General features: G+C 33.6%; 1 protein-coding gene across 4 annotated transcripts in view; it reads right to left on the bottom strand.

Moving 5' to 3' along the window:
- The window catches only part of INTS6 (integrator complex subunit 6), a 90,657-nt gene that overhangs the window by 15,251 nt on the left and 59,404 nt on the right, over positions 1 to 16,002 (bottom strand). For all 4 annotated transcript variants that reach the window (XM_040622510.1, XM_040622516.1, XM_040622520.1 and 1 more), the window contains 6 exons: positions 11,067 to 11,192; positions 9,282 to 9,436; positions 4,225 to 4,377; positions 3,970 to 4,102; positions 2,950 to 3,044; positions 355 to 465 (listed from right to left, as the gene is read on the bottom strand). In XM_040622510.1, coding sequence (XP_040478444.1) covers positions 355 to 465; positions 2,950 to 3,044; positions 3,970 to 4,102; positions 4,225 to 4,377; positions 9,282 to 9,436; positions 11,067 to 11,192 — 773 coding nt within the window. The remainder of the gene's footprint in view (positions 1 to 354; positions 466 to 2,949; positions 3,045 to 3,969; positions 4,103 to 4,224; positions 4,378 to 9,281; positions 9,437 to 11,066; positions 11,193 to 16,002) is intronic.

Here is a 16,002-nt window from a genome sequence, read left to right as displayed (position 1 = left end):
ACTCCCATTTTTGAAAGAAAAAAACTACAGTTTTTAAAACATTAAGCAAAAGAAACTGATTTTTGTCTAAGAAAAACAACTTTCTAACATAAATTTCACAGGTAGAAAAGTCTAAGACCACAATAATGAAGCCATTTCCATAAACTAGGAATTATTATTTCAAATTAACATTCCAAAACACGGCATATCATGTACTTGAGACTGAATTATGTTAAGATATGATATATGTGGTTTTAAAACATAATATATTAATACAATGTAATTCCATTAGAACCATCAGAACTAACATCTGGCCTGTTAAGCATCTTAGCCAAACCATTCAAAATACTTAATGGCTCTATTTCTTAACATTACCTGTTGACTCAATTTTTTGAGGTATGAAATGACACTGTAACTAAGTCCATATTCCATACTGTCTGCTATTAGGTTAGGTGCTCCCATCATTCTAACAGCTTTCTTCAAAGGCTATTGGAAAAGAGAAAACATCACATCAATCCTAAGCTTGTCAAAAATGTAGGGCTCCATGTATTGTCAATTTTGAAGATTTCTTCAAAAAAAATTTCTCCTTTTTTTTGATAAGAGAGTAACATATCATATTTGTGTCTCAGTAAAATGTTTGCCACTGGTACGAAAGGTAGCTTGAAATACTTAAAAAGGATTAGAGGCTATTCTTTAACAACACCTGGGACAAGAAAGGGTAAAGCCCTAGACTCCTTAGTATCACCGGAGATACTAAGTTTGGAAGAAATGGGCAGGAGACACATCACAGAGGTAGATTTGATAGAAATTAAGAAGTGAAAAGGAGGCAAGAAAAATGGAAGGTTTCTACCTTGGGTTACTGTGGTTTATGGCTCAAGCATTCACTAGCTGTAGTGAACTACACAGCCAGGTTATATAGCCTCTCTGGGTCTAAAGTTTCTCATTTGAAAAGGACAATAGCATCTACTGCATAGGGCTGTCATGGGATTAAATGAATTAATACATGTAAAGCACATATAAAAGCATCTGATATATAGTAGGCATGTTAATCATGACTACTGTTATTATTAGCTGAACTGAAAAAATAGAAACAAGCTCTGAAGGAAAAAAAGTCTAATATTTACAGTGGATGCAGTATAATGAAATAATTTTCAACTGTAAGGAGAGCCCAGTTGTGCAATGAAAAATGTCACTAGCAGGACAGTCTAGCATGTGTGAGTGGGATGCAGTCAGAAAAGGATGACAGCCATTCACTGACATCAGAAAGTGTACAAGCACTTGTGTCAAACTGGAATCAAATCCCAGCCCTGATATTTAAAATCCACGTAGCTTTGCCTAAATCCTACAGGTTGCTATGAAACGTAAATGAGTCAACATATGTAACAGTTCATATTCAGTGTTTCTTCCTTTTCACTCTTACATGGCAGGCACAATGTGCTAGACATACAATATACCTCTCAGAAGTCTAAAATATGATTTTTCAAAGCTCAAGAAATTAATGCTCTTAGTAGAGACCATTTAGAAAGATGAGTTACAGTCAAATGCTATAATATTCCTGCATTAAAAGTAAAAACAGAAGGAGGAATGAACCATGAGAGACTATGGACTCTGGGAAACAAACTGAGGGCTTCAGAGGGGAGGAGGGTAGGGGAATGGGATAGGCTGGTGATGGGTAGTAAGGAGGGCACATATTGCATGGTGCACTGGGTGTTATACGCAACTAATGAATCATCAAACTTTACATCAAAAACCAGGGATGTACTGTATGGTGACTAACATAATATAATAAAAAATATTATAAAAAAAAAAGGAAAAATGTTTAAAAGTGCTTTTAACACTGGTCTACTTAAGAAGTTACTTTTCATACAATAAATAATGTATTTAATAATATATATATTATTGGTCTTATCTACTACGATACACTAGGTTTTAAGTACAAGTGACCATTGACAACATGAGGGTTAGAAGTGCTGACCCCACACAATAAAAAATCCATGTATAAACTTTTGACACCCCCAAAACTTAACTACTAGTAGCCTGCTACTGACCGGAAGCCTAATAACAAGTAATTTTTGTATGTATATGTATTTTATATATACTATATTCTTATAACACCTAGGTTTTTCTTGACTTTTTAAAAATATTTCTAGGCTTTACAGTTCATCTGCAAGTTTTTCAAATTGCCACAAATCTCAAAAAAATTTTCTTTATATTTACTGAAAAAAATCCACATATAAGCGGACCCATGCACTTCAAACCTGTGTTTGTCAAGGGTCAACTGTAATCACAAACTCATGGTTCTAAAAATATAGGATTCTATGAGAATATATACTTATCTACCTAAAAACATGTTTCTGGAGACTTAGGGAATAACACAACAAAAACCATTATGTACCCTTAAAGAAAAATAGTTATAAAACTGCAATTTAACAAGGGAGTACAACAATTGGAGCTATTCTAAAAGCCAGGCTGCCTGGGATTAAATTCTAGTCTCCCACACATTAGCTATGTAGCCTTGGACAAATTATTTAATCGGTCAGTGCCTTAGTTTCACGAATGATTTCTACCTCACAGGGTTACTATATAAATTAAATGAGGTTAATAGAACATTATATCAAAAACTAATGATGTACTATATGTTGGCTAATTGAATTTAAATTAAAAAAAAAGAAAAAAGAAATTAAATGAGGTTAATACATGTAAAATGCTTAGCATAATATCAGGCCTAATGTATGCATTATATATGTTCTGATGATCATTACCATTGTCATCATCATTATTATGCAAATCACTGAAACCTTTCATTCCCATTACATCTATTATTGGTTATTTGAACACTCAATTTTCAGCACATCTGTATGTTCTATACATTCTATAATAGCAACAAATAAAAGTTTTAATACCTACAGTAAACTATAAGCATAATGTACAATTTTATAAAAGTTCTATTTTTAACAATAACATTCTTACCCCAAGATAGTAGGGAGGCATTGTCTTCAAATAACTTTCAAATGACTGTCTCCATTTCAATGTTGGTTTTGCTTTATGTACTTTAAACAAGTCATCTATAAATGTATAATGTGAACAAACTATCATCATCCATTGTTTTCACACATGAAAATCAAGTCAAATACATTTCATTTTTAAAGTCAGTTTTCTAATTTTAAGAGAGTAACATCAGACATTAAGTTTTTAACAAAATTAAAATGGGCACAATTTTTGGTTCTGCCATTTTGAGTAGTAATACCATTTTAAAAATAAAAAGATGCCAATCACGTATTTCATGTAAGAATATTTCATGTAACAATAAAGGTAGAATCAGAAAATACACAAGAAAATCTATACCCTCTCTAGACTTAGACATAAAACAGATTTGAGAGCAAAGTATGCACAATGTTTTCTATAAAATATACCTAATATTTTGACTATAACTTTTAAATCTGATGTGTTTCCATGGAGGGAAAGAAGTCTTCTCCAATAGTACTGCTCAAAAATTATAGCCAGAGGGTCCCCAGAAACTAACTTTAGGCTTTTATTATATTGTTTTGGAATAAATTTATTCATTTAGAAAAAATATTTGCCAAATGAAAATTAAAGTACAGGTAAATTCTTAGAAAGAAAATACACTCAGATTTATAAATATATGCTTCTACAAAATGTCTTGTTTACCAAATACAAAGCCTAGATTACCAATTCTAACCATGTAAGAAATCTAACGTGTAGAAAACGGAGAATATTTAAAATTTAAAACACAATATCTTCAATAGTTTATAGAATCAAAGGTGCTTTGACAATGACTTTTAACTTAGCACAGACATACACAGGTTGCTATAAAACCACCTTAGATAGGCTCAATATTTCAGCGTATTAAAAACAGTTATATTAATTTCCACAAGACATGAGAACTTACAAAGAGATGTTCCCAAACTTGGTTTCTAGAAAAATTTGTATGTATGCTGAGCCACAGAGAATGGAGCAAGAATGACTTACCTAAAAGGGGAAGGAGGACTGGGTAATTGTAAGGCATCACAAATAAGTTGACACAGTTCAGTGCTGTACTGGCTTTCAAGTAACCAAAGGGATGACCAAGTTCACTATATTTTGCACTATTGCTCACATACACCTGTTAAAAGGGAGTGGTTAAGACTTCATATTTAATGACCTTTACAAAACCTTTTATAAATCACTGATTTAACTTTTTAAAAGAACATCCAACTTTTAAATCACTGTAGTTTTTCAGCTCACCTGCCAACATGTTTGAGGAGATTTCCTTTCCAGGATAAATTGAGTCAGTGGTGAAGGTTCCAACTCATACTTGTCAAAAGGCAATTTGTCAATAACCATTGGTTCACAGTCTGTACAGGAAAACTTCACTACAGGATGAGACGTACGAGGTGGCTAGAGGGGAAAGTCTTATTATTACTATTTACACAAAATACAAGAAACAAACTCATTTTCAGTATCTCTCACTATCAAAATTTACTCAGTTCCTCAGTTTTGTTAATTGAGAGTTTAATTTACTACTGAAAACACCATTAAAGCGGAAAGAAAATACTTAAAAATGCAATGCTTAAATTTCACATTCACAAGAAAAAGACAAAACATTTTAAAATGTATACAGAATAAAAATCTTTTTAGGTCTTAAAATCAAATTTATCAGAAAAGTGCAAAATTTTGGAAATAAGTACTCATCAATTGTTACATTTAAGAAATAACTAAAGTATAGAAACCTTTCTAAGTTCTCAATTGTAGCAATTAAATTTCTTGTATGTTGTAGTAGCTTCCAAACTGATTATACACCTTGTTCAGAAGTTTCTGAATATACAGTATGTTAGGACATATATACATTTACTTATAAATTATTTGTAAATTAACTTATAGGTTTATAAAAAGTATATATCAAAATAATATTAAAAATAGGAGAAAAAGATAAATAGAAATTCTAAAGTTTTCCTTCCCTATTCCAGTAGACTGCTTTGGTTATCTCCATGGTATATATATACTACTTTGGACAACCTGATCTGAAGATACAAAAACACAGTACTTTAAGGGAAAAAAAATAAAGGCATGTTATACTATTCCCTACCCCCACCCCCATAGTCTCCTTCCTAAAAATCTCACTGATTGAAGACTGATGAAGGAAATAGAGCTACGAGGAAATAATTTGAAATTTTACTGCTATAAAAGACTCTTATTACTCCATTACTACCTATACCCTGGTGGCTCCCAAATCCAGTGTTGGGATCAAATCTCTCTTACTCCTCTTATGTTTCAACTATCTACTAGACAGAACCAGAATCTTCTATAAGTCCCTCAAACACATTATTATGCAATTCATTATTTCTCCCCCAAACTACAAAACCTGTTTTAAAAACCTAGGTGTTGGGGGGCCTGGGTGGCTCAGTCTGCTAAGCGTCTGGGTCCTGGGATCCAGCTGGCATCGACTCCCTGCTCTGCGGGGAGTCTGCTTCTGCCTCTGCCCCTCACCCCGCTCGTGCTCTCTCTCTCTCTTTCAAATAAATAAATAAAATTTTTAAAAACAAAAACAAAGAAACAACCTAGGTGTTATCCTTAATATCTCCTCCTTGTCCTCATTATTTAATTGTCACAAAGACCTAGATAAAATCTCACAAGTTCTAAGCCACTGGGCAGAACACATAAACTCGGCAGGTGCTCAGTATTTAGTTACTGCCCTCTGTCAATAATAACCTCCCATCTCTTTAGAAATTTCTATCTTCTGTTTCTTAGTACTCTAATTTATGCCTTCATCATTTCTCAGACTAGACTAGTACAACTGCTCATTTTTAATTAACCTCTCTAATTAGCTCCCTCCAATCAATCCCACAGCCTCGAAATATAAATATGATCATGTAATTTCCCTATCTAAAATTATTTGGTAAAAGTAGCAAGCCAATCACCTAAAAATAGGACCCAGACTCTTTTCTTTAAATACCATATATAAAGATCCTTGATGATCTGGTCCCTATCTGCCTTTCGACCACTACACCATGTATATGTGCCCTGTGCTCCAGCCATGCCAAAACAGTTGCAGTTACCCAAGTAGATCATCATCTTTTCATGCCCCTGGTTTCATGTTATCCTGGCTGCTTTATTATTTTCTCCCTTGTATGTTACAAACAAAGTTTTGAAGTCTGAACTGGCAAGTAAAACATCTAAGAATTCCTTCCTGACACTCTTTCTCGCCCTGTACTCCAAATACATACCAGGCAGTTAGTTAGGCACCACCTCCTCTGCGCTTTGCTCCATGCGCCTAGTACAGTTCGCACACTGTTCTGTATCATGTTTACAGGTCTGACCTTCCTATGGAATGGTAAGATTCCAAAAGGTAAGCACTATGTTTTACTCATCTTGTGCTCCTGTAGCTCACATGTACCTGACACATATCTTATTGAATCAGTCCATGAAACTCACTTATATTTTGGAATGAAAATATTGAGAACCATGAGGAAAAATGTGTGCTAGTCGGGGAGAATGTCTTCTAGAACTTGGCAAAGAAAAATTTAATCCCTGAAACAATCCCATGAGATAGCTGTTATCTCCGTTTAACTGACAAGAAATGGAGGCTTGGAGAAGATAACTGACCAAAATACAGCTAATAACTGGAGGAGCCATGATTTAAATGCAGAATCAGTCTAAGAAATCACATTTCAGTATCAATACATCTTATTTGAATACTATTATTTGTAAAAATTTCATTTCCCCTCTAATATCCTTCAGTTACTTAATTTGCCAGTTCTTTCCAATATTCTCTCTTTCTTATGATTCTCTCTTCCATCATCTTAAGTCATTGTCTTATAATCTCTTACATGAATCCTAGCAACAGCCCTCTAGATAACCTGCTTACCATCCAACTTATCTCTTAATTTTGCTGCAGATGAAAACTACCGGATTATATTTCCTAAAGCAGCATCTGTTAAAAACATCTTCACTTACTCTGTGAACCCCACCTCAGTGAGAAAAGCTCAAATTCTTAATCTGGCATTTAAAGTCAAGAGCAATTTGGTTTATTTAATACTCTCAATGTCCTACACACATATTATGACCCACCTGTACTCATTATTTCTCATTCCTCTAACCTCACCTTGTTCTTTTTTACTTGCATACTTTTTTCTCATACTGTTTCCTCCCCCAACTGAAATCCTACCCACACTTCCAAATCTAACAATTTGCAATAGGCCACTAAAGCAATATTAATAGATAATGCTTGTGACACTGGTTTTGGATTTCTTTCTATTAGGACTCAACAAGTACTATACATACTACTATGGTGTTAAACACAATAGAATGAATAACCAACAAGACAATATTTCATACAAATATGATATCTAGTCTATGAAAGTTGAAAGGGCTCCAGAAGAGAAAGTAAAATGGCTGAAGAAATTAAGAGCTTCTCTATAAAGGCCAGATTTTAAAACTATTATGATTCAATTAGAAAAAAAGAAAAGGAAAAGAAAAAAGATACTTCGTATAAAGCCTTAATTTCATGTACTACTTCACTAAATCCCTAATAAATAGAGGAAATACTGCTTTATAGACCTTGTATAGAATAAAAGTAAATATTGCCCTGAAGAGGTGATATAGGTTTAAAGTGTAAAGGTTTCAACTAGTGCACTGCAGGTGGGAATGCAAACTGGTGCAGCCACTCTGGAAAACTGTATGGAGGTTCCTCAAAAAGTTAAAAATAGAATTTCTCTACCATCCAATAATCGCATGGGTATTTACCCAAAGAATACAACAACACTAAATCTAAGGGATACATGCACCCCTATCTTTATAGCAGCATTACTTACAATAGCCAAGATATAGAAGGAGCCCAAGTGTTCATCGATTGATGAACAGATAAAGAAGATATGATATATGTATATCATAATGGAATATCATTCAGCCATAAAGAATAAAATCTTGCCATCTGAATAACACAGATGGAGCTAGAGTAAATGCTGAGCCTTTGTCATTCAGAGAAAGACAAATACCACATGATTCCACCCATATGTGGAATTTAAGAAACAAAACAAATGAACAAAGGGGAAAACGAAAGAGAAAGACAAAGAAATCAAGAAACACTCAGTTCAACTGTAGAGAACACACTGACGGTTACCAGAAGGGAGGTGGTGAGGGGACGGGTGAAACAGGTGATGGGGATTAAGGAGCGCAGTTTGTGATGAGCACTGTTGTATGGAGCACTGCTGTACGGGAGTGCTAAATCACTGTATCGTACACCTGAAACCAATATAATATTGTGTGTTTACTGGAATTAAAATAAAAACTTACAAAAATAATAAAGTATGAAGGTTTCAGAAAGGTTTCAGTTTAATTAAAAAATGGTATCTACATGAAACATTGTTAAAACTCCTTCATGATCTCTGAAATACAATCGTTATCTTCCAAGGGTAACAGCAAAAGAACCACTAACATGTTCTCCCACAAAGTATCCCATGATACCCTGATACTAGAAAAAAAGCTATTCTGAAAAAATAGTGTATTAACATCATTGACTAGCTATTAATTTGAAAAAATTTACCCTATCACTATCAGAACCCTAGGGTGTCTACTGATAATTCACAATGATCATTCAATAAACCTCACTTTTTTTAAGATTTTATTTATTCATTTGACAGAGACAGAGACAGCCAGCAAGAGAGGGAACACAAGCAGGGGGAGTGAGAGAGGAAGAAGCAGGCTCCCAGCGGAGGAGCCTGATGTGGGGCTCAATCCCAGAACGCCGGGATCACGCCCTGAGCTGAAGGCAGACACTTAACGACTGAGCCACCCAGGCGCCCCAAACCTCACTATTTCTAAAAATAATTCATATAAACAAGACCAGAAAGTCATTTCTACTTAAAACTTCCAGAATGAAAACACTGAACATAACCTAAAAACATGAAAGCCAACATGAATTTACAAACAATTGGAATTATTTTCTAAACTTCCATTTAAATTCTAAATTGTGTCCTAGAGACAAATCCTTATATGTTATATGAATATTTAGAGACCAAAGTGAAACTCTTGTTACATTATGATTCTGCACCCATATGCCAATAGTAAAAACATAAGCATAGTATTAGATTCTAAAGGAAACCAACACCTTTTGTCTATGACACCTTTTTTCTATTCATAATGAACGATACAGTATACTAAATCACATAATACCTTACCATAGCACTTTCAACACTTGTCTAATTCCTGTTAATTAGTCACACCTTTGATAGCAGTACTTAAAACTACTATGAGAAGCAGTTAAATGGTTACTATTACAAAGTCACAGTCTTTTTGGTACTTACTAGTGTTGGAGAATTCTGATCTGGCCAAAATGATTCTGGAACAGGCCAATGACCTATAGGAACCCCAGTTTTAGGATTTGGTCTGACATATATGAGTTTGTGACAGCTATGCCAAGGCTGCGATCCAAAAGGTCTTGATATATCTGGCTGCCCATCTGTAGCAAAGAAAATAAGACAAAGAAGGTATGTATCATTAAGAAAAAAAAAACATAAGAAGTTAAATTATATCCACTGTTACTTAACATAATAAAAATGTCTGAATACTTGTTCAATTCTGAATTTTCCTGTTTTTTCGAATGGTTCTACTATCATGACTACTTAACATTTAGATTAAAGTCCATGAAATAGTAAAGTCTGTAAATTCAGCAGTTGAAAGGCGGTACCACAGTATCCTTTGCGTGCCCATTCAGAATAGGTAAAACCTACTTTATGGTAGATACTTGTTTAATGAATGATATGTTTTCCCTATCAGATGATAGGAGCAAACACCCAATCTCTTCATCATCATACTTGGCTTAGTAAATACTAGGTAAGTATTGCTAAATGAAGACTTCTTTAAAATCATTTTTAACTAAAGCATAATTAACTAGAAAAAATTTAATATGCAAATCCAGATATGAGGCATCTACCTTCAATCTAAAATAATTCTAGCAAAATAGCAACTGTCTTCCACAGTTTAGTAAACATTTACTTGGTGCCTAACTCTAAGCCAAGTATTAAAATAATTTAAGAATACATTCCATGTCTAAGATTCAATTAAAGAAAAAGCTTGTTTTTTTAAACCAAACACAGTGACACAATTTATATAAACTTTACCATTTTCTGCTCTTTCCCTATTATCCCCCTCTGAGAGTACCTAGTTTTTTAAATCTTTATGACCTTTCTCTTCTTCCAATTACCCACTCTAGTGGATCACCTCTGCCAAGTGTCATTAATGCCTTTGTAATTCTTGTTATAAGCTATGTCATACTACGCAGAGGATCACAGATGTAAGCTGTCCATTGGTTCTAGCATAACCCCTTATAGCCTCTAGCCAATATAAATAGTTCATGATCACAGAATATTAACATAAAGTCAGGTGGGATTTCACTAGAGTTAATAGAATCCAGCTTAATGGCAATGGCTGGTTCCTCATTTTTGTAACCACACAAACCATTTATTTGTTCCTGACCAATCTGATCCTTAGAAAAAATGTAGCTAAGGAATTAAACACCTAGGATTGAACACTCTTGTGAATTAAGGGACACAGGACAGGCATATATGCTGGAGAGAGGCAAAGCGGCCTTACTAAAAAGGAAATATGAGGCTGCTAATCTGTAAATGCCTAATAACGTTTTTGGCTCCTATAAAATTTCAGGCTATGAACAATCAATATAAAAAAGTGATGTTAGTGAACCATCATCAGTTTATCTTCACTTTCCTGTTTAATCTTCCCTCTTTACCAAGAGCCGTTTTGTCATCTTAATATTCTGGCCTTGTCAATCTTAGAGCCAAATCATAGTAATTTTTCAGTTCTAGTTCAGTGATAAAGTTTATTTATTTTTTTTTTTTTAAAGATTTTATTTATTTATTCGACAGACATAGAGACAGCCAGCGAGAGAGGGAACACAAGCAGGGGGAGTGGGAGAGGAAGAAGCAGGCTCCCAGTGGAGGAGCCTGATGTGGGGCTCGATCCCATAACGCCGGGATCACGCCCTGAGCCGAAGGCAGACGCCTAACCGCTGTGCCACCCAGGCGCCCCCAGTGATAAAGTTTAGAATGTCTATTAGAAAAGTACAATAATACCTTCTACAGGCGAAGGATCTGGTCCTGCTTTTTCGAAGTTTATTACCACCCCACTTTGCACTTTCTGCACCAAGGACTCCAGACACTGATTAAGCATTCTTGGAGAACATACAGAGTATGAGCGGCCTGAGACAAAAAGAATAAAGTTAGTTGCAGAAATTTCTACCTTTAGCAAGACAGAACCATAGTTGGGTTTCTGACACTATTAACAAAAGTTCAATGGCAAAGTTTGACTTTATTTCATTACCTTATGGAAAAATGAATAAAAAGTTATTTTCAATCAACCAACAATTCCACTTTATGACAGTAATGTACATTTTTTCTTCTAAATGTAGATATACAGAAATAGAAATTTGGTTTGAACAAATAATGAAAAAAATCACACTGCATATATACTTATATATGTATATTATATATGTATATTATGTAAAATATGACTTAAAATACATATATAAAATGATCTCCAACTATTACCCAATATAGTTTATCTTTAATACACATACATAACATCTAATAACTACCTTCAAAATCTTACACCTGCCTAACAAAAGTATTATCACTAAGAGTAATGCTAAGCACATGGCAGATACTCAATTATTTAATTGGCCTGCTGGAAATTACTGCATATTTGACATATTTGCACTTTAATACAGATGGTAGCATGTGCTTTTTCTGAATTTCCTTTGGCTTGCATACTCGGGAATTAACCTATCTTAAATGAAGTTTCCTTTTGTATATTTTAATCTATAGGATTTTTAGTACAGAGCATTAAAATGTTAGTGGTTAAGAAAAAATACTAGTGAAAAGCTTTCTTAAACAGGGATTTTCCATAAATGTATCTAGACCTGTGCTGTCCCATACTGTAATTACTGGCTACACACGGCTATTGAGAACTTGAAATATGACTAGTCCAAATTGAGATGTATAGTAACTATAAAATATACAACTGATTTTATAAAGCTAATACAAAAAAATGTAAACTATATCAATCATTTTTAAATATCAGTTTCATGTTAAAATATTTTGTACTTATTGACTTAAAATATATTGAAGTTAATTTCACCTTTTTAATGTGACTACTATGATATTTATAAGGACATAAGTAACTTGTATCATATTTCTATCATAGGCGCTGATCCAAACCAATGCTGAGAACCTTCACAACTGAAACAGTCTAATCAAACATCTTACAATGTTATTTGCACAATAAGCTTGATATGGGAAAGTTCCACATTTTTTTTTTCTGATTCCACCAATTATTTTCAAACACAGCTACATCATTGATATTTGACATATCAAATTACTCAGATCAGTTTTAACCTGACGTGTGATTTGTTAAAGGCTACTCAGAAGAGAAAACATTAGGCAGTAGTGGGATTCAAATCGTCAGAGTCAGCTATACTCAGAAAAACAAGTATCAAATAACAAACAACTTACCTGCATACAATAGTAGTCATAATCATAAAAATACCTACCAATTACTGAGTGTCTACATACCTGGCACTATTTTAATCACTTTATCATATTAATTTCTTTAATCCTAGCAACTTACATGGGTTACTTTCTCCATGTTATAAATGAGAAAACTAAAGCATGGAAAAGTTAATTTATCCAAGTCAATACAGTAGTACACCCAAGATGCAAACCTTTACAGGGTATTAGAAACTTTAATCTGGGTATACTTTGTTCCCTGGAAATCATGTTAATTTGAAATCAGTATTCAAAACAGAATGCCTATCTGGAATCACACTTACTTGAAAGAATTGATAAATTAAAATATTTTTTCTGAGTCAAACATATACAGAAAGCAATACATATAAAGATTGAACATCTTGATACGCAAAGTATTTGGAAGATTATATAAAGGTTGAATTATCTCGTTTCTTGAAATGAAAGCACATTCCCAAGAAGTCATTAAAAAACAAAAATTTTTAAGTGTAAAATTGTGGCAATTCTCTCTGCTCCTCTAACCTGTGTCATCATCAATTAATTGATTAGGAAAATATGAGTATAGTATATTATAATCTTAGTATAAGAAAGAATTATGAAGATGCTTTATGAAAATTAAAGAGAAAGTTTTAAACTTGAGTCCCTTGGCAAATAATAAAAATCCATTCTTTTTGAAAGTTAAAGAGGAAATAGCAAACTTTGCCATCTTTACAAAGTGAGCCTATATCCTATGTAACATTTCTTTTATTCTCTAGATCAAAAGTCATCCCTTGTAATGTACGACCGTATTGAAGCAGTTTCTACTATCAATGCTTACAAGCACATACCTTCAAATCAAGAAGTTGCCTCACTTACTGTTATGTAGGGTCCACAAAAAAATCAAACTAAATATAGTGAGCCTAAAGGCAGAAGTGAAAAAAAAAATTTCCCACAGAAGTCTACTACACCAGCATTTTAGTAAAATGGCAAAGAGGCAAAAAGAATATTTCTAGTAAGTTGGGCAACAATCCTTATAGAGGCTAAGAAAGTTAAATTTATTTACTCTACATGTCTTACAGTTCTTATAAAATGCTTTTTATCTTCAAGACTTCCACCATCATTTCTACTAGGCATTTTTTGCTTTGATATTCCCTGCACCTCCTCCAAACCTGCTTCTCCGCAGTGTCCCTACCTCAGTCCATGTCATAGCCATTCACCTCCAGTTATTCAGGCCAAGTGAGTCATCTAACAATCATCCTTGATTCACTCTGCTCTCACTGCCCTCATCCTTAGTTCTTCTCTGCATCAGACCACCTCTCGCCACTCCCAAATCCAACACTTTAAACCAAAGCGCTATCATCGCTTACTAGCCTCTCTGCCTCTGTTCTTGCTACTTGACAAGATATTCTCATCTAGCACCTGAAGTGATCTTTCAGAAAAAGAAATCAGATGTCACCTCCTATAAAAAGCCCTCCAATGGCTTCTCATCACACTTGAAAAATAAAAAATATTTATTATAGCCTAAAAGGCTATTCAGTATTTACCTAACTGCTCTAAATCCACCTATTACCCTCTACTCCTCCCTTATGTAAGTTCCAGTCATATCAGCCTTCCTATCACTCAGAAAAAAATAGAGTGTGCTCCTTCCCTTACTATTTTCTTTGCGTAGATCTTTGTATGGTTTATTCCATTATTCAGATCTCTGCTTGTACGGTAAGTAGACTTACTGTGGTGATCATTTCACAATATATACAAGTATCAAATCATTATGCTATCCACCTGAAACTAATATGCTGTAGGTCAGTTCCACCACAATAAAGACTCAGTAAACACGATGTAACAATAATTTTAGAGGGATTAATATTTTTAAGACACAACCAAGTATGATTAATCCCTATTAAAACAAATGGCTTTAAAACTTCAAGGTTAGAGATGTATAATTTATAAAAGAATGAATGTTGTTTTTTTAATTTCTTTAAACACATATAATAATCTCCAAGGATAAGGAATATATTAAGTCAATTCAAACTAGTATAAGCATATCTTTTAGGTTTATGGTTTAAAAAAAAAGCCACCTCCTCAAAGACCTTCCAAGAATACTCATTCTCTGCCTCAGGTTACTCTACACCCTTACCCTACTTCTTTTCCATAGTAAGTGGCACTCTCTAAAATACTATTATTTTTTCATTTTATGATTTTATCTGTCACACAGTCCAAAAAGTAACCTTTGTTTATTGTTCCCGCTATATTCCCAGCATCAAAAACAGTTACATAGAGTGGATACTCATTAATTACCTGATAATAAAAGAAAAATGCTTACAATGACAACTACACAATTTTTTTAGAGTATATATAGAAAACATGACAACATATTAACGATTTTGGCAACACAGGCACATTTCTTTCCAACTTTTCCTTAGTGAACATGAATTACTTTACAATGGGAAAAGTAAATGTACACACACTACTCTTATCATTAAGGCAAAAAAATGCACATTAATTGTTAGTAGAGATTATATATTTGGATAGTGCAATACCAGCAGATATTAGCTTTTCTGTTCCTTCTATTTTTCTCGTGTTTTATCCTCAAAACTTTCTTTAGAAAATATTCTTTTAAAATAATAAAGAACACATATTATTCAGATCTATGAAAAGGTGAGTGGCATTTGAAGAGCTTCTCCTTATTCCTATAGCAAAAGCAAGAAAAGAGGCAAATAAACCACTACATCTGGAGAGATTCGGGATGTATATTTAGGGAAGCTTCCTAATTTCTTGACCAAAGTTTCTGGGTCACTGAAAGATATCACCAAGGGTGACTTCAGAATCTTCTCCTCTGGAGATGTTCCCTTCCAAGAATAAACAAAATAGCTTTAGTACATTACTGCCCAAAGGCAAGAATATTAACTACTACATGATGTCTCAGGTTCACGGCAGACCTTCTCTGATTATACCACTCACTTCACTTCACACTCTGAATATTCTTGATCCTAGAAAACAAAAGTTTACTACATACAGTCCATAACTTTATCATAATTCTGAGTTCAAACTAAGTAATGTATAATAAAAAATTTCCAAGGCAAGTGTGTAAATTACAGCTTCAAGGACTTCAATCTGTTAATTAAAAGCCTTAGAGCTTAAAAAAAAAAAAAATCAGGATTTTAGCAATTGGGTCAGTCCAAGGCTGAAAACTAAAAATTTTCTGAATACAAATGTGAATCTACCCATAGAAACAATGAGGACTGCCACTGAAAAATATCATCCATGCACAAGGAATTGTTAACAGTGAATTTTCAAATTTAGATAGCTTTTCCCTTTAAAAATGTACGTTACAACCCTTTTTAAAATAAATAAAACTGTGAAGGAATTACAAGAGTTTACCAGAAGGTACTTCTATAAATAGAAACATTTAATAATGTGAAAAGTAACTTCCTAACTTATCTACTTCACTTAACTGTATAGGGTACCCTTTCTGCCTGAGAATTTTAGAAGAAAGGCACCTAAAATATTA

The sequence above is a fragment of the Ursus maritimus genome, unplaced genomic scaffold (assembly GCF_017311325.1).
Source record: "Ursus maritimus isolate PB19 unplaced genomic scaffold, ASM1731132v1 scaffold_10, whole genome shotgun sequence".
NCBI classification, from domain to species: Eukaryota; Metazoa; Chordata; class Mammalia; order Carnivora; family Ursidae; genus Ursus; species Ursus maritimus.
This window is presented reverse-complemented; position numbering and strand designations above follow the sequence as displayed.